The 26,026-nt window shown below is 37.4% G+C and overlaps 1 protein-coding gene across 3 annotated transcripts in view; it reads left to right on the top strand.

Moving 5' to 3' along the window:
- Positions 1-26,026, top strand: part of DCDC2 (doublecortin domain containing 2) — a 175,908-nt gene that overhangs the window by 61,125 nt on the left and 88,757 nt on the right. For all 3 annotated transcript variants that reach the window (XM_037136084.2, XM_053668276.1, XM_053668274.1), the window contains exons 4-8: positions 10,616-10,692; positions 10,824-10,955; positions 15,133-15,279; positions 16,398-16,452; positions 25,826-25,988. In XM_037136084.2, coding sequence (XP_036991979.2) covers positions 10,616-10,692; positions 10,824-10,955; positions 15,133-15,279; positions 16,398-16,452; positions 25,826-25,988 — 574 coding nt within the window. The remainder of the gene's footprint in view (positions 1-10,615; positions 10,693-10,823; positions 10,956-15,132; positions 15,280-16,397; positions 16,453-25,825; positions 25,989-26,026) is intronic.

Raw genomic sequence — 26,026 nt, 5'->3', positions numbered from 1 at the left:
CTTTGCATTCCCACCAACAGTACAAAAGGGTTCCTTTTTTTTCTACATTCTGGTCAGTATTTGTTTATTAATTTATAGATGATCGCCATTCTGACAGGTGTGAGGTAGTATCTCATTGTGCTTTTAATTTGCATTACTCTGATTGTTAGTAACATTGAGCATCTTTTCATATGTCTGTTAACCACCTGTATGTCTCAGAAAATTATAAGACACTGAAGAAAGAAATTGAAGAGAATACAAATAAGTGGAAGGACATATGTGTTCATAGACAGGAAGAATTAAATCATTAAAATGTCCATACTACCCAAAGCAAGCTATAGATTCGACACAATTCCCATCTAGATTCCAATGTTATATGTCACAGAACTAGAACAAATATTTCAAAAATTTATATGGCACCACAAAAGGCCCCACATAACAACAGTGATTCTGAGAAAGAAGACAAATTTGGAGGAATCATGTTACCTAATATCAAACTATACTATAAAACCATAATAATCAAAGCAGCCTGTTACTAATAAAAACAGACATATAGATCAAAGGAACAGAACAGAGAGCCCAGAAATAAGCCCATACCTTTATAGTCAATTAATATTCAACTGAGGAAGTTAGCACATACAATGGACTAAAGATAGTTTATTCAATAGTGTTGGGAAAATTGGACAGATAACATGCAGAAAAATGAAACTAGACCACCTTCTTATACCACACTCAAGAATAAATTCAAAATGGATTAAAGACTTAAATATTAGACCTGAAACTGTGAAAATCCTAGAAGAAAACATAGGCAATGAAGTCCTGGACATTGCTAATAGCGATATTTTATTGGATATATCTCCCCAGGCGAGGGGAACTGAAAAAAAAGATAAACTAATGGGGCTACATCAAATTGAAAAGGTTTTACACAGCAAAGGAGATCACCCAAAAAATAAGACAACTCACAGAATGGGAGAACTTATTTGCCAATATATCTGATAAAGAGTTAATATCCAAAATTTAAAAAGAACTTAGAAAACTCAACACACAAAAACAATTTGCCTAAAAATGGACAAAGAACCTAAATAGACACTTCTCTAAAATATACATTAAAATGCCCCTTAATATAAATCTGTTACATAAATTAATGGAACAAATAAGCTTTATGTATCTGTTGTAATCTTTCATAGATTGATAGAAAATCTGCATTTCCTTGAGTAATATCTGCATGGTATATGTTTTCATCCTCTTACTTTAAATCTATTCACGTCTTTGTATTTAAAGTGTGTCTCTTATAAATAGTGTATGGTTGGATCTTGTTTCTTTATTCAGTCTGTCCATCTTTGCCATTCAATGGAAGTTTTTTGTTTATTTGCATTTACTGAATTGCTAGCATGATTTGTTTTGAGTCTACTATATTATTGTTTGTTTGTTCCACCTAACATTTAGTTTTTGTTCCTTTTTTCCTTCTTTAGATTCATGGAATTTTAAAAACATTACTCCATTTAATCTTCCAATTGGATTTTTAGCCATGCCTCTTCATGATATTTTTTTAGTGATTACTCTAGAATTTACACTGTGTGTCTTTAACTTATTTAGTTTGCTCTCAAATAATATTTTACCAGTTCATTCATGGTGAGGAACTTTACTACAGTATAATTTAATTTAACTTCACTTGTATCTTTGCATTGTCGTTAAATATTTTGCTTCCAAATATTATAAACCCTGTGAGTCATTATTATTGTTTTGCTTTAAAATAATCTTTAAAATTATAAAAATTGAAGACTTTAAAATTACTCACAGATTTTTAGCTCAGTGGATTGAGCGTGGGCCTGCGAACCATACAATCGCAGTTCGATTCCCAGTCAGGGCACATGCCTGGGTTACAGGCCGGTTCCCTGCAGGCCAGTTCCCAGCAGGGGACGCACAAAAGGCAACCATACATTGATGTTTCTCCTCCTCTCTCCTTCCCTTCCCCTCTAAAGATAAATTAAAAAAATCTTAAAAAAAATAAAATTACTCACAGATTTTATTTCAGTGTCTTTAGTAATGTTGTGCAGATCCAGACACTCATTTCGTATTATGTCTCTGCAGTCTGAAGAGCTTTCTTCACAATTTCTGGTCGTGTGGGTCTGCTAACAAAGTTATTTTGGCTTTTGTCTGTCTGTAAAAAATGTTTTAATTTTACCTCCCACTTTGAAAGGTATTTTCTCTGGGTATAGAATTCCAGCTTAACATTTTTTTTCTTTCTGCACTTTAAAGGTAATATTTTATTATTTTCTGGCATACATTTATTTCTGAGGGAAGCCAGTCATAATTTTTCATGTTAGTCCTCTGAATTAAATGTGTGTGTTTTCTCTTATTGTACTTTGACTATGGTGTGACTGGGGTGGGTTTTAAAAAAAATTTATTCTGATTGTGGTTCACTGAAATTTTTGAATCTTAATTGATATCTTTTATTTTTTGGAAACTTTTGTCTATTTTTCTCTGTAAATATTTCTTCTAGCCCATTCTTTCATCTCCTTGACTCCAGTTACCCATGTTACATCATTTGTTTTACATATCTCTGATGCTCTAACCAGATTTATTTTTTTGTGCTTTACCTTGATAAATCTTTGTCTTTGAATTGACTCATCCTTTCTTCTATTGTGCCTAATCTGCTATTAAGTCCGTGGAATGACTTCTTTATTTCACATACCCTGTTTTTTAGCTCTAGAATTTTCATTTGGTTATTTTTAATTTCTGGGCTAAAATTTCCCCTCTTTCATGTGTTTTTTCTACCTATTTTATAGACTTAATATACTTATAATAACTGTTTAAAATCTTAATTTGCTAATTTCAACATCACAGTCATTGTGAATTCGACTTTATTTTTCCTCTTGATAATAGGTCATATTGTCCCATTTATTTATGTGTTTTATAATTTTATTGTATGCTGGTCATTTTGTAGGATCTGAAAGTAGATAATACTCACAGGAAAATAGCACAGCCTTTTTTCTTGAGCTGCTAGTGTGAGAGGCTGATCTCAGCATAATTCATCATTGAGTTGGGGGTGGACTAAGTTGCAGCTTTTATTAGTTTCAGTGTACCAGTGATTTCAAACATTTTTGGGCAAAATTACAGCTTGCCCCCTCCCTAGCAGGGTTTTGGGTTTTATACTGGTGAGATTAGAGAGAGATCTTTTGCTTTTATTTCAACTATTAGCTGTTTACATCCTTGAAATTTTCTCTCTCTCTCTCTCTCTCTCTCTCTCTCTCTCTGCTAGCTCCCCCATCCCACCGCTTTCCACACCATGGGCTTTCCTCGATTGCTCTTTTACCCTGCTCTTAGCTTTGTCCCACTTCTGTGCACTTAAAGAAGGGGCCGGGGGAGAATTGGTGGGCAGTGTAGATTTGCTCTTGGGTCTGTCTGTCATGCCAGCCCACACACAGGCTGGCCATTTATGGGAAGTTGTGCTCCTCTGCCTCCTGTGCCCTGGGGTGAAAGCGGCTCTGGGTTTCTTCTCACTTAGAAAAGGCTCATCCCTCTACAGAGTTTAGTTCATTTAGACTTCTTTGCACCCTAAGCTCTTCGATGCATTTTTTAAAATTATGATTTTTAGCTTATCTCTCAGTTTTGGTTGTCGTGTTGGGAACAATAGTGTTCTACAACTTTCTGCCTCCAGAGGTCAAAAGATCTCTTAGTTTACTTGAAAATGAAGAAAAACACTGAAATATTTAGTGATGTAAATATAATCTTAATGACACAAGCATAGTAGATGCATTTTATTTCTCAAATTTTGTAACAATTATCAAAATATATTTCCTTAGATAGGAAAAAAATGGCAGATTGCCTCTGAGGGAAGCTGTTATTACTCTGGATATATATATTTTTAAATTTCCCTTCTCATTTATCAAAATTGGTGAAAACTGATGAAATGTTTTGTAAAGGACTTTGTGCTCCATTTCAATGCTGTGTTCCATTTTTTAAAAGTAGTAACAAAATTTCCTCAAAGATTACCTTTTTGAGAACTCATTTTTTTCTTAAATTCATAGAATAAGGAAAATAGAGTCAAAGAATCTTTGTACAGGTTGGCCTATATTTTGCAAATTATTCACTTTAGTATTTAACCTTGTCCTTAATGTTCAAGTCTGCCTTATGGATAGTCACAAAATCCTGATATATTTTTAAAAGTAAGTGTTTATATATGATTTAACTATGAGTTTCTAAATTGCATAGTAAGTTTTCACAGTGGTCATTGGGTTTTTGTGATGGTGTTTGTTTAACAGCATCATTTTCTGTGGTCCTTAGACTGAGTTCATTTGGTTTTTTTGGTTTAGAGTTCTATAGATGGTGATGCTGAGATTTAAGGCAGGTGCATTCTCTGAAGTATGCAGACTACAAACCCCAGGGGGTTATACTGCCACTTCATTAATTAGCTCATGGAACATTGCTTTGGGCTAGTTTAGTAGGATTGTCCCTATTTTTACAGATTAAGAAAATGGGGTATTAGCCATTGAATTGGTGATTTAGCCCTGCTATTTAGAATTTTAGATCTCTAGCCAATTATTCAGTTTGTAGATTTTAATCTTATTATTCCAAATATATATTTTCACAATAATAATTTAGTTTCCCTGAATTATTTTATAAGAAATAGATTCACATTTTCAAGTCATGCAGGTTTTAATTTGAATTTTACCAGCTGCTGGGATATCCTGCTATGTGTCATGTGGAATTCATGAAGTTAAGGTAAATTATTGATATATACTTAGAGTTATCAGTTTCACATGGAGCATTGATGGAGATTTTTGTTTGCTTTACATATGATTTAATGTGGAATGGCTATTGGTGACATAAATTCAACGTGAATCGGGTACCAGAGACAGCATGACGTATTGGAAAGCACATGTGACTGTTACCAGAGACTTGGGCTGGAGGCCTGGCTTACCCCATTCTAGCCTGGTGCACATGGGTAATTCACTTTTCCCACCTTTGGGAATATTTCTAAGAAGCAAGTTAGCCAATATTTAGTCTGTCTGTCTATCTGTTTATCTTACTCAAGGCGTGACTCTTCTCTGGCTCACCAGGCTAACGTACTTCTTCTCAGTGTCCAAGTGAACTGGGTTTTCTGAGATACTGTTTGCCCAGTGCAGACCGAAGGCAGAAGTCAGCTGTAGGCATATCCTGCTGTTGCTTGGGGCTGATTCCCTCACCAACCGACAACACCAAATAGAAATATTAGCTTGGCTGGGTCCAAATTTGCGTTTTAATTGATATATTTTCATTTGATTTGCGTGGTCACAGATGGGACAGCTAATGCCGGTCAGCCTGCTCACCAGTGAGAGCCATTCCTGGTGCAGAGGGGTCTGGGTGGGAGGGCCTCACCGTCCGCCCTGTGAGTGTGACCCTCTGCAACTCGGTGTGTTGACACTCAGCATTATTCTCACATTTTAAAGGGCAGGGGGAGTCTGTGGGTTACTAAGAAAATTTACAAATTTAAAGAACATAGTCTAGTTTATTATGTTTCTCATTATCTAACCATGATGTCTCTAGATTAGCACCAAGTGACCAATACTTAATCCCTGAATTGGGCTCTAGGAAAGCTCCCTTAGTGCAGTGAATTTAGTTTAATTTATTATTAAGTTTTCATTTTAAATGCCAAGTAGAAAATGCATTTTAAAGGAAAAATGGTATTATTTTCCAAAAGGTTTCAGTTGTTTTATACAGTGATCTTGCATATTTTTTCAATTCAGATGTATTACTTGGATCATTTCTTATTCTTAATTCAGTTATTTCAACTATAATGACTCAAAGTAATATATAGTAAAGATTAATGTGATAATTCATCTGGTAGATCAAGAACATTTGGGCAATACTTTTGTTATGCTGAATGAAGACAACAGCTTCAAGCAGATGGTTTGCTTTAATTCAAGCAATAACTTTTAGACCCAGAATAAAGTTACACAATTATAACTCATGTGTATTTATGAAATTCTGTATGTTATAAATATATATGCTGTGTTGAAAAGTAGCATATTTTAGCCAACTCAACACAAGTTTTAAAGTTATTTATTTATATAACTTATTCATCTTTATCTTGACTTTAACAATCCAACAAGGTATTAAAATCAAGGTTGATAGGTGAGACTTGAAAAATTAACAACTGAGTATAAAGTATGTTATTATAAAGTATATTGCTAGTTAATATTGAGAGTAAGTAAAAAGTAACATAAGGCACAAGAAAATGAAAATCAAATAAATAAAATATACAACATGTCAGATGATGGTGTTATGGAAAAAAAAATAAGGCAGGGAAGGGCCGCAGAGAACCAGGGATGTGGCAGGGATGTGATCATCAAGTGATCAGGGAGGCAGTACAGTGATACTGAAAAAGTGTGGAGGATTTCGAAAGGAAGATACTGTTAGCACAGGCCGAGAGTTAGAAAGGCCTGTTCTTCACACAGGTAAAGACTTATTTGCAGCTAAGCATGCTGAGCCTTACAAGTGAGCAATTTGATGGGAAAGGGATTTGTAGTCACCTAAAGGCATTGTACATGCCTGGCCTCATAACAGCATTCCTTGTAAATCAATTTCTCTTATGCTATAGTATGAATTAAATAAATCAAGGAACTCTCAAGATAGGAGTAAGCTGGCAAGAAATTTCACTTAACAAAAAAATCACTTATCCTTTATTCAGCAAGTTGTCAATTTTAATAATTTATTATATAGATATACTTACATGTTTGTGCAAGTAAGTATTTTCAAGGAAACACATCATGACATTATTTGCAATAGCAAAAGTTAGAAACCATCATTATGGGGCAGGTTAAATAAACTATGGTGTAATCATAGAGTGGGATATACACAGCTTTTAGAAAGAATAAAGCAACCCTTACCTAAGTACTTATATGGAACAGTCTCCATTATACATTTTTAAATGAAAAAAGAAAGGTGTGGAAGAAGGGGTATAGCAGGATATCATCTGTGTTTTAAAATTGTACCTACATAAGATAATGCTCATGCGTATGTGTAGCCTGTCTTTGAAGGAATGTTGCAAGTCTGTGGTGGGAAGCGGGAGTAGGAAGGACACTCCCTTCTCACTTAGGCCCCGTTTTACTATTTTAATTTTCTTTAGATGCCTGCATTACCTAGTAAAATTTTTTTAAAAGTCAGCATCACTGTAAATGTTAGTTTAGGTCCAAGAATGTCTGGGTTTAAAATGTAAAATTATTATGAGTAAATTAAAAATGTTAAATTCGTTATTGGAGTATTTTTCTTCTGTGTTGTACATTGAATCCTCACACTTCATTCATCTTATGCCCAATCATTTGTATTCTTTTACTCTCCCCATTTTTCCTACCTGCCTCACCCCAGGCAGTTGCTTTTCTACTCTCTATTTCTATGATTTTGACTTTTGAAAGAAAAAAGATTACATATATTGGGTTGACCAAAAAAGTTTATTTGTTTTTTTCCGTAGGATGGCTTTAGTAATACTTGGTTGTCTTTAACTTCATTCAAAACAATTTCGTTAGATTGTTTTGTGACAGCTGTCATATCAGCATGCATTTAAAAGAAACTTATCAAAATTGATGAATTTTTGTGTAGTCATTTTTATATTGAAGATGGAAGGAAGTATGGAACATTTTCAGCATATTATGCTTTTATTATTTCAAAAACTCAACTGAAATGCAAAAATCATAAAGATTTGTGTAGCATGTGGAGAAGGTGTTGTGACTGACTGAACATGTCAAAAGTGGTTTGTGAAGTTTTGTGCTGGAGATTTCTCCCTGGATGATGTTCCACAGTCAGGTAGACCAGTTGAAGTTGATAGTGATCAAATGGAAACATTAATTGAGACCAATCATTGTTACACCCTATGAGAGATAGCCGACATATAGTTAAAATACCCAAATCAATAAAGTTATTGGTGAAAATGAAATACATGTCTTTAACTTTACGAAAAAAACCACACAGACTTTTTTGCTAACCCAATAAGTGATATTGTGCAGTATTTGTCCTTCATGGCTTATTGCATTTAGCATAATGTCCTCAAGATTCATTTATGCTGTCACAAGTGGCAGGATTTCCTTTTTATTTGTGGCTAGATAATATTTGAGAGAGGGAAGGAGGAATGGAGGGAGGGAGGGAGGGAGGAAGGAAGGAGCAGGGAGAGATCTCACATTTTGTTATCCATTTATTCATCAATAGACTCTTAAGTGGTTTCTATGTCTTGGCTGTTGTGAATAATGCTGCAGTGAACATGGGGCTCCAGATACCTCTTCAAATATTGTTTTCATTTCCTTTGAATAAATACCCAGACGTGGGATTTCTGGATTATTTGGTAGTTCTTTTTTCAAATTTTTGAGGAACCTTCATAATGTTTTCCATAGTGGCTAAACCAATTTGCATTTCCACCAATACTGTATGAGGATTTACTTTTCTCTGCATCCTCACAAACACTTATCTCTTGTCAAGGAGCTTACCCCCCTATGTTTTCTTTTAGGAGATTTGGGTTTGGGTCTTACATTTAATTTTTAATCCATTTTGAGTTGATTTTTTGTGTATGGTGTAATATAGGGGCTCAGTTTCATTCTTTTGCGTGTGGCTATTTAGTTTGCTTGAAAAGACTGTCCTTTCCCCTCTCTACATACATTGACTCCTTTCTTGTAAATTAATTGACCATGTACTTGTCTGTGTGGGTTTGTTTCTGTGCTTTCTATTTTGATCCATTGGTCCATGTGCCATTAATTAGAGCATCTTTTAATTAAATTTTATTAAACATTTATTGTACATCTAGCAGATGTTGCAAGGGGTGTTTTTAGTCACCAGCAAGAGAAAGATTCATGCTTTTTAGTACTCTCAAAATGGCATATTTTGACAAAGAGTACTAAAACTTATTTAGGCTTAATATTTGATCTCTAAAATAACTAGTAAAGTGTATAACAAATAGAGGTTCATAGATATGGGTACACTAAACTTGGTCCCTTATTATGTGTAATTTTAGATGAATTAATTATGCTCTACTTTCTTCATTTGTAAAATGGGGCAGTAGTGCTACCGGGCATGGCTTTGATGATTAAATGACATATACTGCTTGCAAATTACTTATTAATGTGCTTTCCTTTAAATATAGTGTAATAAATGTTAGCTATTTTATTAATCAGTTCCCTATACTTATAGCTTTTCTTTTCAAATCAGGGAGGAAAAGCCCTAGAAGAAAAAGCGCTGTCATCTGTACTGTAGTAGCAGTAGCAGTGAGACAGAAAGTTAATGAAGAATAAATAAAGACAAGGGGTAACTGAGCTGGACCCAGCAAATAGAGAAAGGAGGGCACTGTAGGCACAGGAGCAAGATGAACTAAGTAAGGTGTGGTGGTGGCCGTGTGGTGTGTTTTGGGAATGGAGGGGAGTAGGCTAGTTTGACTGAAGTGCATGACTTGGGGTCTACACTGGTGGGAGGTAGGGAACTGAGTAAGCAGTGGTTCATCATGGGGGCTCTTACAGGCCATGCTTAAGATTTGGGCATTATCTTTGAGTGGTGGAGATGGAGATGGGATAGCAGGGGATGGAAGAGAGGAAGGGGCAGGAGAAAGTGGGAATATGAAGGACGAGGAGGACAGATAGGGATGGGACAGTGCTTGATAGGGCCAAAGGGGCAAGGACACCAGATGGGGTGGAGGGGCCCAGATAATTTATGGGAAAATAGAAGCATCAGGGGGAAAATAGAAAAATCCAGGTGGGAGTTAACTTTGTAAAGGGATACATATCCTTCTTCCGGGACAGGCAGAAAAGGCGAAAAGCAGTGAAGGTGTAGATGAGTGGGATGGGCAGGCTATGGAGGTTGAAGGGTTGCATAACTGTTAGCCTCTATGCTTGAGGTTTGGAAGGAAACAGTCTGCTGAGAGTGAATGTGTCTGGAGTGGGACTGTACGGTTTAAGATGAGAGGAGATTGGGGTTATCCACTTTAGGAAATGTAAAAAGTAATTGACTTGGGAGGAGGAGGAGTCTGGGTGATACAGAAGCTCTGTCACAGGTGAGGGCACCTCATGGGGTGATGTGATTCTTGCTAACAGTAGCCTGTACTCCAGAAGCAAGGAAGATGGAAAGATCACTAGACCCACCCAGGTACCAGGAGTTCAGGAATTGAGGGTGCTGGTTCAAGGGCACTGATAGATAGTGGAAGAAGAAAAGTCAAGGAAAGGTGATGGAGTCAGTCTAAAGAGACTAGGGTGAGGTCAGGAATGTGTGGGGTCTAGATTCAGAGAGAAGGTTAATGGGGAGAGGTGGGAAGATAGGGTGTGTGGCTGGAGGAGGAACTTTCAGAGTTCTATATTTTATAGGATTATTATTTCATTTTTGTTTTACAGAAAGCATTGTTTTAAAAAGTTTCCTTGAAACTCTCATTGCAGCCCAACAATTTCTGTGTTAGCATAGACCATGAGCAGTGTTCCCAGGAGAAGGAGATTTTTCTTGAGAGCTTCGTGAAGGCCACACAGTACGGATAGGGGGCGAGCCCAGAGTGTTTATATAAATGGGAAAAAGCAAGGTTTTACCATAGGCACAGCAGGTCTCAGCCAGTTCCCTGGAAACCTGTAGTGTTTCTTCAATAGAAAAAGCTACTAACACAAGCTAAGTGATTTGTATTTCTTTGCTTTTAAAGGTGAAACCAGTAATCCACAGCAGGATAAATGTGTCAGCTCGATTCAGAAAACCTCTTCAGGAACCCTGTACTATCTTGTAAGTTCAAAGCCTTTGCAGGTCAAATTGAAATTGGCTGGTGGTTTTCTTTTGGTTTGGGGTTTTCATTGTAGCTTTAACGGCATTATTGTTTCAAATAGTGTGGCTCACTGGCTTTGCTTTTTGCCCAGCCTCATAGCAAATGGAGACCTCATAAGCCCAGCTTGTCGCCTCCTCATCCCTAGAAAAGCCTTGAATCAGTGGGATCATGTCCTACAGATGGTCACAGAGAAAATAACTCTGAGGAGTGGGGCTGTTCACAGGTAAGTCAAAATAATCTTGTGAGTGGATGGTTTTCAGAACTGTTGACAATATTTTCAGGAGGCTCTCAAGCTGCTGGTCCCAAACTTGAATTTTGTCTCACCTGAGGCTCTGTATGCCTCAGTTTCTTTATATAATAGTGCTTACCTTACAGGGTTGCTTTAAAGGAAGAAGATAATGCACATAAGGAGTTTAAAACAGTTCTTGGCACATAGCGGCATGTCAACAAATATTAACTAGTTTTATTCTTCTGAACAAACAGGTAGCATTCTCTTTGCTGAGAACTTTTTTCAGTGAGCCAGCTTTTGGCTCTTAATTAACTGTCCCTTTATTTAGGAGATATTTATGATTCTTTTATGGTCCAAAATATTTGCCTGGCATCAGACATAAGGAGCTGTTAGTGAATTTAAGGAAGAGGCAGGTTAGAAAGGATAATTAAGTGGAGTTTTTTAAACTTGAGAAATCAAAAGCATTTTTTTGCAATTTCTGAATTTTAAGTGAAGATTAAAATCAGGGCTTTTTAATTGTGAAGCCCATGAAATTATCCCTTGATGGAGGCTGACTTATTTTTTTATAGGTGGGAGGGTTACAAATAATATATACAAGTCTAGAACATGTTAAGAATATATATTATATATAATGTGGAATATACAAATACTTGAAAGCTAACCGAGAATTTTCTGGCAAGCCTTGAATCCTATCTCCACCCCAATCTCTCTAACACACTCCATAGGTAGAATACACTCCTGCTCTCAAGGTTTTATGCCTGTTTTCATGTCTATGTATATCTATCTATAGACACATGTGATAAAAATAAATTCTCAAATGATTACACATTATGTCTTTTGGTTTATTGTATATACATATTCCTATATATTAATATATATAGTCTCATAGCCATTTGGATTTTAAATATAATTAGGTATATATAAATATATATTAAATGTATAAATATAATTGAAAGTAATACTTTGCATGTAGTAAAAAACCTTTCAAATAGGACAAAAATATAAATAAAAACTATTTTTCTCCCTTCAGGGTTCTCAGTCCTCCTTCCTAGTATTTTTCTGTATTAACCAGATATATTTCATACATGTAGAAACCCATGCATCTTTTATTTTTTTAAACACACATAGGAACACACATACACACATGAGTAAATATATAAATATACATTACTTGTTTACTGTAACAACAAATCTTGGAGATTTCTATGAGCACAAATAGTTCTATCTTGATTTTTTTTAAATAACTGGAAAATATACCATTTTATGAGTGTGCCCTAATCTACTTTAACATTCTACTCTTGATGGCAACTTAGATAATTTCCAGTATTCCATTTTTACATGCTCATGTTTTTGTATATAAGTAGAGTTTATCAGCAGACTAAAGTCTAGGAGTGGAATTGTTGTGTCTAATGGTAAATGCATTTTAAATTTCGATAGATGCTGCCTGTGGTCCTTCAAAGAGTTTGTACTAACCTGCACTCTCACTAAAAATGCATGAGCGGGCCAGTGTTTCATACTGTCACCCGTGCTGGAAAGTGAACATTTTGGCTCTGTATTCATGTTGAGTAGTATTTCATTGTTGATTTTTATTTACTTATATACAATAATGACATCTTTTGACTATTTCTTTTATGTAATTCGTCATTCCAAGTGCTTTATATTTTTAAATGTAATTTAGCAATCCTATGAGGTAGGTAGTGTTATTATTCTCTTTTAATGAAACACGGGATGCAGAGAGGGAAAGTTGCATGCCTGAGATTATGTACATAGTGGCTAGCAGGACTAGATCAACCGAGTTAGTGGGCAGTATGGTGCCACAGCCGGTGCTCTTCATTACTCAGTTATCCTCTAAGTAACTGCCACATGTTTATCTCCTGTTACACATGAACTATCTGACCTGACCTTGTATATTTGTCTTCCTGATTTATAGGCATTCTTTACATATTAGAGAAGTTTACCCTTTCTTATATGAGTTTTAAATATATTTCCAATTTGTATTTTTGATATTCTTTATGCTTCTTTTTGCATATAGATATGTTGAATTTTCAATCTTATTTTATGATCATTAAGTTTTATGACTTGTTTAGGTCTTTCTCACTCCATGATTATAAAAATATTCCTCTGTGTTTTCATCTTGTACTTTAAAATTTCATTTAAACCTTTGATTCTTTGGATTGTATTTTGGGGTTAGGAATGAAGGCAGATCTCAGTAGTCATATATTGATTTGTTTTAGATACATAGTTGTGTGTTTTCACATGTACATAAATAAATAATATACTCACTAAATAAATAATATAAAGTACAGACAGATAAATGGACACAAGTGCACAACCAAGATATACTTTTCATGCATATATTGATATGAACAAATTCATACAAAGAAATAAAATTTATGCAAGTACAAATACAGAAAAGAAAATATAGTTAATGTGTCCCCCAAACACTTGAATACTTAGAGAAAGTTCATCCTTAATATAATGCCAGATATGAGTGAGGTTTGGTTGCTGTTCACTTTGGACATGCCCATATTTCTTTAACAGAACATTAAAAAATCTTATGGTTGGATCCTTCTGCACATCAATATATTTATATATTAAAAGCATCCCATAAAAATTGGTTCAACTTCCTATTTGTATTTCTTGTGTTCTGCAGCAGAGGAAGAAAGCGGGTGGAAAGAGTCACAGAAAAAATGGCGACAACCAGTACCCTTTTCGCACCTGCAGGGGAAACCAGTCAAAGCTCAGTCATAGCTGTTTCCAGATCCACAGCTATGCTGCCTTTTAGTTTCTAGCTACAGAATTTAATTACTGATTCAGATCTTTCTATTTTGAAGGAAAATGACATAAGAATGTCTGGGTCTAAACCAGTGCTTCTCAACCAGGGACAGTTTTGCTCCTTGAGGACATTGGGCAGTGTCTGGAGTCATTTCTGGTCAAGCTGGGAATGGGGCAGCCACTAGTCCCATCTAGTGGGTAAAAGCCAAGGGCGCTGCTATCCTACTGTTCACACGACAGCCTCCCCACCTCTGCAACAGAGGAGTCAGGTCCAAAATTTCAAAACTATTCAGAAACCCTAGGCAGGAAAACCAGAACTCTGGGTGAAGTGTCGACGTTCAGACCCGCAGGGACAGGAGTACAATGTTGTAAAAGGAGAAAGTTTGGCATCTTTGTACTAACTCAACACAAACACACTCCAGGAATTTGGTGACTATTTCCTTTGTACTTTGTGGCTCCATATGATATGGCCATTTACATAATCAGTAAACAAGCAGACAGATCAAAGAAATTTTTTAAATTTGCAAATGTCACTGACCTTTATATGTAATAAGTCTGAGAGAATTTTTTAATGGTTATCTTGAAATCCTGCCAGTTGCTAACTTTTGATTATAACCTTCAAATATATGCATTCTCTTTCTGTGTAGTTTTTCTAAAACTCTGTTTTTTTCCTGTTCTTTAAAAAGTTCTCTGGACACTTCAAATTGTTTAGAAAATTGTTTCTGTTCTTTTAATAAGTAACGTATTAATTGTAGCTCACAGCAACAGTTTTACAGTAAAGGTTGGTTCTTGTGGAATCCATTCTGGGAAGATGAAGGAAGTAAAGGGGAAAAAAAGAAAGAAGCATGAATGTTATGCAGTTCTGCATCATTAATACTGGCAATAGGTTCTTTCACCTCCCAACCTCTCACCTCATATTTTCTGATCCAGTTTTGTGTGTTTGGATGTAGTATATTGGCTGACAGCTGCTCATATACAGAATGCTTTAAGAGGCATATCAATTTGGCAAATAAGATAAGAAAATAAATTTTTAAAGTGCTTACAAAATATAAATAGGACAAACTTCAACAGAAGCTGAGCTTTATTTAAAGCACCACATTCTATACAAGTTAAATCTTTCCCTCTAAAATCTTAATGTGGCAGCCACAGGGGATATTCATGTTAGATTGCCAAGTTCATTGGGATGAAACACTGTACAGCTAGATAGCAAGTGTGTCTGCATTATAACATTGGCATTTAGCTGAATCTAATGACTTTGAAGCATTTGTAACTCAATAATTAGGATAGTAACAGATGAGCCAAATTAAGAACAGAATGTTTTTATTTACTTTGTAATTTTAAGCAGTTCTTTCAATGCTTGTTAAAATTTTAATTGTTGGCATTCATATTTTGGCAGACTTTATACTTTAGAAGGAAAACTTGTTGAAAGTGGGGAAGAATTGGAGAATGGACAGTTTTATGTGGCTGTCGGCAGAGATAAGTTTAAGAAATTGCCTTACAGTGAATTACTTTTTGACAAGTCAACAATGAGAAGGTCTTATGGGTAAGTTTTCATCCTCATTCATTTTGCTTATTTTAGTTACCACTTGAAGTGGCATTGAGTCTTTTGCTGACCACTGGTATACATTACAGTATATAATCTTTGTCAGTGAGGCTGAAAAACATAAGTGATATACATTGATCCTTTTTTTTATTTTCACCATGATTGGAGATGGAGAGCTATTGCACAATAATTTGCAGGGAACCTATGAAATACTTGTAGAGATGGACCAGAAGGTCACCAATATGTTGTGCATTAATTTTCCATTTGTGAAGCCTAGTAGAGAGGCCAGCTATTCCTAGATAAGTATTAGATGAGATGAAATTTCAGGGATGTTGTTTGAAGCACATGCTTTTTCAGCACTGTAGAATTGTTTACCAGCAGACTTATTGCTAACCGTCCTAACCCATCCATGAAATCAGATCCTTTCGCAATCTGCTAAGCAACACTGGATGAGTCTGCTGTTGGCTCCCGTGTGTAATTGATGGCAGTGAGAAAAGCGTAACTCCTGGTGGCCTTTCTCAGACAAGTTAGTGTGATTTACATTTATCTATCCTCTTACAGCGAGGTTCATTTGGGTTCTAGCATAGGTCTTTTCCTAATAATATAGACATCCATCTATGAAACAACATTCCCATAGCTAGAGAAAGTTTTTTATTTTTTGACAAGAATAACTGGTTTAGAAACTCACTGAATATAAATGTGAGTGTGTTACCAGTCTAAGCGTCTATCAGAGGTGGACAGAGTAGACAATTTAAAAAAGAGAAATGTATTGTTTTAAACTCAGTTTGGCAAAATCACTACTCAGCTTGAGAAATGATTTGAAATTCATATAGAAAATACAGGCAATTAAATTAAAATGTTATGAAAAATGTAAGCTGGTACTAGAAGTTTATTGTAACTATCAGTTACAGTAGTAGACAGGAAAACGCTGATCGCCTTTTGGAATAGTTTGGCAGTTTTACGGTGGCCTTTGTGAAGCCGGGGTAGTACACGGTACTTTTTGGTGAAACACCAACAGCAGTAAACAGTGGACGTCCAGGTTGGGATGGCAGTTGTCTTCCATTGTTTATTATTTGTAAATAACACTCATATTTCTAAATTGCAATTTGTTTCCTCAGTCAGAAAGCTTCTTCACTGCCTCCTATTGTAGGATCCAGAAAGTCTAAAGGGAGTGTAAGTATCAAATGGTTTACTCATTAATGTTCTTTATTTCTTTTTTTAAAAAATATTTTTATTTATTTTTCGAGAGAGGGGAAGGGAAGGAGAAAGAGTGGGAGAGAAACATCAATGTGTGGTTGCCTCTCCTGAGTCCCCTGCTGGGAACTGGCCTGCAACCCAGGCATGTGCCCTGACTGGGAATCGAACCTCGATACTCTGGTCCTCAGGCCCGCGCTCAATCCACTGAGCTATGCCAGCCAGGGCTAATGTTCTTTATTTCTATACAATATAGAGAGATTGTCCTTTGGGTTTCAATTAAATTCGAAGAAATAAAACTTAACTGGTATGTAAGCAATTATGTGAAACAACACTAGAACATTAATGTTACAAGTCAGGTCTTAAAAGAGAGCTAACATTTTTAAAATACAGATTTCAACACAGGTATATGTTCCCTGTGTATGGACCTGATACAGCTCCTGTCACAGTTGAAATCCAGGCAATAATACCTAAAACTAGAAGGACTGCTCTGGTGCAGTTCACGTTCGTGATCCATCAGTCCTGTTTCCTGACTCTGACAAACACTCAAAAAGAAGTTTTTGTAAGAAAATGGTAGTTCTCAAATACAGTTCTTTAAAAGAATGAAAACATTTCAAATATTTATTTCCCTTCATAATCTTTTTATTTATCATCCATTCATTTATTTGTTAATTTAGCAAACATCTATTAAATACCCATTTATGTGGGAACTGCGACAAGTATTTTATAGGTAATTTATTAACTTTGTGTTTTCTCTCCGCACTCCCTCATGGAGATGAGTTTTATGTCATGCTGCCATATTCCTGTGACAGGTTCTTCTCTTGCTGTGGCTTCTCTTTCTACCCAGCTTGAGAAATGATTTTTTGAAATTCCAGATAAGTAGTTATCAGGATTGATTTGACATTTTTCCTCTCTGAATTAACTGAGCAAAGTTCTTATAATGGTGTTTTGTGAAATAAGTGATAAATTCTGTCTCTTAGTGATGATTTAGATATCTCTTCCATCCTTTTGGTTATATCATGTGGAAGTCCTGGAAAAAAATAATTTTGTGTGAGGAAGAAGTACTGAATTCAGCATAACAGACAATAGACTTATTACCCACTCATTCTCTGAGACTCATCCTACTTGTGACAAAGCACTTGGCTTCAGAAATTTATAATCTCATTGAAATAAGGAAGATGGCTTGAAAATGTAACTAACAAGCTAAACTGCTTATCTGTGGTGAGATTGGTAAACATGAGAGAGAGAAGGAATGAATCTACATTGGTCAAAGTACATGGAGGAAGTTGAATTTGAACTATGCCTTTGAGGACCATTTAAGATTCAGGCAAAGGTCAATGAGGGCAGATGGGTTTCAGATAAAAGGGGTGGTGTGAGGGAAGGTGATGAGCACTTGGACAAGCAATAATGCTGGTGGATATTTAGTGAACACTATGACAGTGTCTTTACAGATGTGATTCACTTAATCCTCACCCCACGAGGCAGGTACTATTATTATTGCATTTAAAAATGAGAAAAGGAAGCACAGACAGTAAGAGTGGCACATCCAAAGGCCCATGTTGAGCCCGTGGGAGGGGAGGGACTGCGTCCGGGTGGCTGGCCTGGAGGAGGAAGCTTGCGCTTCTGACCCAGGAAACAGTGAGTTTCTCAGACTGACTGGAACAGAAGGTCCGTCGTGGTGTGTGGAAGCTGACGTGCCAGAAATGGTAGGTGATGGCAGTTTTAGATGACTTGGAATGTCCGAATGATGAGTCTAGTCTTTATTTTTGAGTACAGGGCAGCTCATGGGGGCTTCCGAGAGGTTAGAATATGAATCCACGCCCATTGTAGGAAGGTCAGATCTTTTATACAGAGGAAGACCTAACATGGTGAAAGGCCATAGATGAGACACCAATTATATGGCAATTACAAGCCATAGTCTTGGTAGAAAGTGTTGAGAGTCTAGACTGGGTAGATGGTAGAGGAAGTGGGAGGTGATTCCTGCTCGTGAAGAAGTGAAAGAATTGCTTGGTAATTGGATACACGGGGTTTTTGGAGAGGTTGGAGCCAAAGGTAACTGCAAGTCTTTGAGCTTAGATACCTGAGAAAATGGCAGGACTATGGCCAAGAAGGAGACAGTCGGAGGAAATAATAACCTGCTTAATTTCCAATGTGTAAATTGGAATCGTCATGAAGTCTAGTAGAGAGCAATTATAAATGGTGGAGTTTGAGGCCCGACATATAGACATTAGATGTTAGACACCATACAGGCATTAGACGTAGATTTGCAAGTTCATCCACATAATGGTCATAGCTCAAGAGCAGACACATGTCATTGTACTGTTCCTTTCTAGCACTCAGCACAGCCTGGCAGGGAGCAGGCCTTGTCATGCTGTTGAGTGAGAGGATGGGTACATGGAGCTTAGAGAGAGAGTGCAGCAAGGGCCACAGAGGACCCAGGTATGAAGCAATTAATATCACGAGTATAGAGAAAGAAGAAAGTGGCTATTCTAGTAGCCGAAAAGTATGTTAGTCACTGTAAAGCTAAATAACCCATGAGTTTAGGGTTTGGAAATGTTGTCCTTTAGTTCTTCTTCAGGACTTTGGAGTTCCATCTCTTCTGTGTACCAGGCAAACATGGGCCCACTAGTTCTCATAGTGCAGCTGGAAGAGTGATGATTAAACAGGAATTTGAGGTTGATAAGTGACCCTAGGTCAAAGGGAAAGTTGATGTTAGAATCAAGATTGTGACTTGACTCTTTGTATTCAAAATTAATGAACTTTAGAATTATGTGCTTACTATTCTGTAATTTGGAATGTCTAAATATTTTTATTAAAGATGTATAATGTATTTCCTGCTTAAATTTATGTGCAGGAGGCACTCACATGCAATTTATAATCTGTGTTCTGAATAATGGATCATCTAATAATGATTGATCGAGTTTTCCATGTATCTGGCCTAGAACTAAGCCCTAGGGAGATAGTGATAAGCAAAGAGATATGTTGCTTTCTCTTAGTTTATGGTCTGTGGGGGAGACAAAGGTTAAACAATTCCACAAATTCATGTATAATCACTAAGTGTGCTGAAAATGAATGAATAGTACAGAGCCATAAGGGGCAATCCAGGGAGAACTAACTTAGATAGGAGTGTCAGGAAAGGCCTCTTCAAGTAAGTGACAGACTATTTTGACAGACTGTTTCCATCTCACAGAAAGCAAAGACTCAGAATTATATTTCTATGCTCTGGCTTAGAAAAATAAAATGATAGCAGTTTGTTCCTCTTTCCACAATGCTCCCAAAACATGCTGAATATTTGCCCATCCATTCATCTGCTCATTCATTCATCTGCTCATTCAGTCATCCACTCAAGGTGTATTTATTGAGCACTTACTAAGTGCCAGGAACCACTCTACCCACCTTACATGTAGACAGGATTTCCAACCTGAGAGAACTTTCATTCAAGTGCCTATGAGGGGCAGGCAGAGGAGAGGGTGGAAGAATGGAGTAGACAGACTGTCAGCCTCCAAACAAATACAAGGTCTGTCCAGAAGGTATCCAGCAATATAATATAAAAAACAGATATTTATTGAAGAAGATACAAGAAACATTGTACATAGGACAATGACACCTTAGTCCCCTTCAAAGTAGGCACCTTGGGACCTCACACAGTTCTCTCAGTCGCCATCAGCTGCCCCATCATATTTTCATGAATCTCATCGACAGTCTGAAATCTCTTCCCTTTCAAAGATGATTTTAGTTTTGTGAAAAGCTGGAAGTTGCAGGATGCCAAATCTAGATTGTGGGGAGCTGAGTCACCTGCATAATTTGATGTTTTGCCAAAAAACTCTACTTTTCAGGAGATGTGATATATGAGTGGGCACATAGTCATGATGAAGCTGCCAATCACCATTTGCCTGTAGCTTTGGATTTCTGAATCATCTGCATAGTTTCCATGAAGGAATATTCAAGCTTAATGCAAAATTTGATGCAGATTCATTGCTCTACTTGCTCAGTAATCTTGAATACAATGACCACACAATACACATGCTCTTTCAACAGCGTCTACCACCCCCACTGACTAGCACACTGAAATTGTCATTATTTATGCACGTGCATGTCATTATTCGTGCATTCCAGTCCACTCGCTTCTTGGCTGCCAGGTTACATTGATGTTGTGCAAACTGTTCTTATTATATTACCAATGGCTGGACTTTTTCTGGACCAACCTCATATATAAATTCAGATGGTGTAAGTACAGTGTGTAAAATAAAATGTGGCAGGGCACCTACTGATATAAAATTTTGTGAGACCTAGATTTTCATGATGGAGCCAGTCATATAAGATTGGGGCAGGGAAGAAAGGAGCCTCCACGGCAGAGGAAAAAGTCACAATGTCCCTTGGTAAAGAGCTTCGCATGTGAAGAGGGCGGGAAGAAGGCCAGGGTGTTCTGAAATGAAATCGAACTGGCAGTGCCCGATGCTGAGGCCATGTGAGGAGTTTGGGTTTTATTCCTTGAGGGCACACCATTTGAGGGTTAGAAGAAGGCAGTGATACCATTTGATTTACGCTTTGAAAAGACCATTCTGGCTGTGGTGTCTACAGAGGAGTGAGTTGGGGCAAGAACAGGAGCAGGAGACTGGGAGACAGTTGGAGGCCAGGCATGTGATGCAGCGGACTTGGACAGGTGGCAGGCAGCAGGGGAGAGGGGTGCCCGTGATAGTTCTCTGAGTGTATTGTAATGGTCTGTTGTGATTGGTCGACTCATTCATCGTAATTGTTTACTGAGTACGGATTATGTTCTGGGCACTGTCTTAGTGTTTGGCCAGGAGGGGGAGGCATAGATTTCTGAGAAAACACTAAATATGCAGAGCTTACATTCTGGAGGAGGAGAAAGACAAACAAATACACAATATATTTGGTATTCGTGAGAAGCCTGATGAAAATGTGTCAAGATGTGGGAAGTGAAAGTGAGACAGCGTGCCAGATCGTCTGGGTGGGCAGGGCAGGCCTCTGTTAGGAGGTCATATCTGAGCAGAGAGCAGTAACCCATGTGGCACACAGTAGGTCCTCAGAACCTGTTTAGTGGACTTGTGTACAACTGGCTGTGAGCCGCACAGAGAGAGCATCTTAGATCATAATTCCAAAATCAGAAACTCAGTTTTTATCAGGAGGGTTAATTTACTCCTTTCCTTTAATTCATTGGTTCCCTGGAGATTGTTATGTGTTTTTAGGATCATTCACTGCTTGGTATTGAGTTGGGGGCATGAGTGAATTGAACCGTGGGTCACCCTGCTGGTGCACCTCGATTGGTCAGCACCCACCCTTGTGGTGGGAAATGTGGGGAGTGAATGGTCCTTGGTGTCAGGCGGACCCTTTCAGATCAGCCAGGGAATGTCTTGTGTAAAGGATGAGACTAGAAGCCACGCCGATACAAGTTCCAAGTGCTGGGAAAGTCACAGAAATGAGCAAACTCTGAATATTTTTAAGTTGTGATTCTAACCTTGAAAACTAAAGGAAAATAGAAGTGAATTGTCTTACATTTTATAGTTTGAAAAATAAACCCGTCAGTGAAATAAACCCATTCTCTAGCTGTGAGGTCACCTCATGTAGAATCAAAGAACCCTCTAGTGGGAAAGCTGCAAAATCAGAGAACTATTTGAAAGTTAAAGCTAAAGACTAAATCACATTGTCTTTTGTTCTTATTACCATGTGGCCAATATATCTTGTGATCAGTAATTTACCGATTCAAATATTATAATTGTTAAGGTTTTGGTAAAAAGAAAAACCCACATGATTATCCACATACCACAAAGTCACGGTGAAGCAAGAAAAATTGTACATGCCCCTTAGTCTCCACTTACCTGGTGGAGAAACTGAATCCATTGTGCATGAAAGGGCTTCTCACGCTCGCTCTCCGGACACACGCAAGTGAGAGAGAGAGACAGCAGCCTGAGTCACGTCTAGTTCCTGCTCTTCAGCTCCCTCTTCCAGGGCGCCCCACAGACACACCTGGTGAGTGCTGCTCCAGTGGGCAAAACCTCACAGAATTATTTTACACTTGATGTCATGTGGCCTGTTGTCATGGGGGGGAGAAATGGGGTCTGTAGTAATGAAAGGAGCCTGAGTTGACTGGATCTTTTTGGAAATTGTCTTAGGAACTATTTAAAAATCCCAATTTCAGTAGGGTGAGGGGCTGATTGAAGGGCTCTTTTCAGTTGTTTGTTTGAGCTAGAGGTTAGCTGCTCCATTCAGACAAGCTGAGATGTGTGTGAGGCAGACAGCAGCAGAATGGCTTAAGTATCACTGGGGTCTAGTTCTTGCACAGCGCATGCTGCAAGATTTGGCTCCTTCTTGGTTCCTTCCACTTCAAGATAAAGCTGTACTTTGTCGCTTCCCAATGGCTTTTTGTAGGGCACCAGACTATGTAATAGCTTTTTCTAGTGCCATGGCGGCAGGAAGCTCCAGTGCAGCAGAAAAATCAGACCTGGGTCATCTTGGTAAAGTAAATTCCTTCATCTGTAAAGTGAGATAATAAAAACTGCCTAGAAGTTTGTTAAATATTTTTGTTAATGGGTATTTAGCACATAAATTTGGTAAATATTTGTATTAGTGGGTGTTTAGCATGTAAGGGGTACTCAATAATATTGTTTTATCAGCTGGCATAGCTATATGAGATGATAAACCCCCTTATTCATTGTGGTCCCAAGTAGCAATGACTGTCTGTGTTTCCAAGTTATTAGTAACACGTGGAAGTCTGCAAAAAAGAAAGGAATATCTCCCTCTTCATTCCTTTGTCTTTCTCTCTCTCCCCCTCTCTCTCTATATACACACACACACATATATATACATACACACATACATATATACATATACATGTATATATACATATACATACATAAATATGTAAGTGTATAATTTCTATATTTGTATATAATTTCTATATATTTGTTTTATAGTAACATTTTGATGAATCAACATTTTTTAAAAAAGGATAGGCATTTAAATTATTTCTAGTCTTCTGATTAGAAAACAGTTCTTCTCTTGCTCTCAGTTTTAGTTCTTACAAAGTGCCTGGTGATTAGTCCTCAATCAGAAGTTGAATGCATGAGTAACAGTTACTAAGGCCACGCTGTATGCAGTTACTTGGATCAAATAGTCTTTCTTGATGCTCCACAATCACCCTTTGGAGTGCCACTACCATAAATGCAGTAAATCAGAACTTCCTGAGTATTCAACAAGAGAGTTTTTAAAATTGTATAAATCCCTGGGCATTCCATTCCAGAGCGGGGCTCGCACTTCTCCCTTGTTATGCCCCTTTGTGATTAAGACTTTCCCCAGAGAGCTGTAAAAGCTATGGTGCCAAGATCCAAAGTTTCTCATTCATGAGGTTCCATTCTAGTCCTTAAAAGTTCCACAGCATCTCTGAACATTCCAATAGTCTTGATGGAATGGTTACTCCTTTCATTCAAGGCTTTTAAAGTCTTAAAATCTTGGGATGAATAGACTTGGTTGAAAATAGACTGGAATCTAAGAGCTGGCTGATAGTTTTTGAGTCTCCACAATAATCATATTATCTATTTCTTTTGCCAGGCAGTTTATGGCTTTGTAAGAAAGAGTCAGTGAAGGAAAGGAAAGAGAAAACCCAACTATGGTAGCAGTTAATGCAATAAATAAATGAGAACTGTATATTTAAATTGCAGCTGGAATAGAAAATTAAATTATGCAAAAAGTGTTACAGAGTTGGACATGTTTTCATTCTGTTAATAAATCTATGCATAATTCATTTTTTGTAGACTATGACAAAATAGCATGAATAACTTCATTTATACGGCTGTGAATTTTGCTATTCTTAATTGGGTGATAGCTAAAACAATGTGCTTCTGAATGACTGAATATATAAATGTTTAAAGTAGGCAGTTATGATAGGTTTCTAGGCAGATTTGTTTATTTAATATTACTACATTTATTTTCAGATACTAGTATAGTACAAATGTTGCATAAAGATTACACTCAATATGGTGTGTTTGATATGATTTTAAGAAATAGATATCTCTTTGCTCTTAGAGAAAGCACTCTGATACTCATTAAATAAATACTATACATCAGGCATTCTCTTAGTTACTTTATAAACATTACCATTTCATTCTCATTATAGATGTAGAGGCAGGTATATTAGCACCACTTAACCAGTGAGGAGACAGGCTCAAACAAGGTAGGAGTTAGCCCAAGTTCCTATAGGTGGTTAGTGGCAGAGCAGTGGCTCTGAGCCAGTTTCTAAAACTTGTATTTTTTTCATTACCCATAGCTTCACACATTACACTGGTATGTATAGCACCTGAGCATCTGAGAGCCAAGGCTCTCTTATTCAGAGGGAGTGTCTGTAGCAATGGCCAAGCAGTAGCTGAAGTCGGCACAGCTGTTCTTTAGCACTTACAGTAGCCACCACTGTAGTGGCCATTACGTGGCTCCTCAGTAGCCATACTTGGGCCAGTGAAGAAGCCACTGAAGGCTAACCTCACCTTCCTGCTGAGGAGCCCACTTTGCAGATGCAAAGTCTTTATTTTGAGTGGCATGTGGGGACAAGAGGCAGCCACCAAAGGTGTGATCATCGATGGCTGCCTTGCAGGAATGTGGACTTGTGGTCTTGATCTGCTAGGATCTTTGTGGCTCTGGATGTAATTCACAGAGACCATTGCAATCACCCACAGATGAGTAATTATTGGAGATTTACAAGCACAGTGCATGTCCATTCAAATGATGCTACCTATTCATTCACAGTGGTAACTAGTTAGGAAGGTATTTCTAGATTAACTAATTGAACTGAAAGCTGCACTATTCCTCATGCAATATAGGTGCTGATTTTTCAGAAAGCACAGGAGGGAGGGAGAGAATAAGGCAGAGGACCTACTCTGCTTATGCAGGTTGTGTGACTTTGGACAAGGCTTAATTTCTAAGCCTTCTTTTTTCCTCACAATGGGATGATAATATACCTGTCTCACAGGAATATGAAGGTTTAGTGACATAATTTTATAGAATACCTGGTAATATTAACTACTCAACAATTTTTCTTCCCCTCCTCCTCTTTCCTTCTCCTCCCTCCTCCTTCCTCCTCCTCCTCCTCCTCCTTCTTCCTCCTCCTCCCTCCTCCTCCCTCTTCCTCCTTCCTCTTCCTCCTTTTCCTCCTCCCCTTCCTCTGCCACTAGGAAGAGTTAATCATAGGTATTAAAATGAACAGAAGCAGAATCAGCACAATACACCCACCTTTGGCCCCTGCCCTCTTTGTCGAATGCCTAGGTAATGACTTGTGTTTGATTAGAAATCACTTTGGGAGTTCAATTAGCCGATAATAAGGGTCTACTCTTCTGCCACTCAGGGAAATGATCGCCAGTCTAAGTCAACTGTAGGATCCAGTGACAACTCATCTCCTCAGCCCCCAAAGAGGAAAGGGAAAAAAGAGGATGTGAATCTAGAAAGACCCACAAAAGGGAAACAAAATCTGAAGTTAAAGAATTCAGCACAAACAATTCCAAATAGTGGTAAGTTTGTTTTTATGATTATATTGTTGTTATTACTT

Source organism: Artibeus jamaicensis, unplaced genomic scaffold (genome assembly GCF_021234435.1).
Source record: "Artibeus jamaicensis isolate MK-2021 breed Jamaican fruit bat unplaced genomic scaffold, CSHL_Jam_final contig_482, whole genome shotgun sequence".
In the NCBI taxonomy this organism is placed as follows: domain Eukaryota; kingdom Metazoa; phylum Chordata; class Mammalia; order Chiroptera; family Phyllostomidae; genus Artibeus; species Artibeus jamaicensis.
This window is presented reverse-complemented; position numbering and strand designations above follow the sequence as displayed.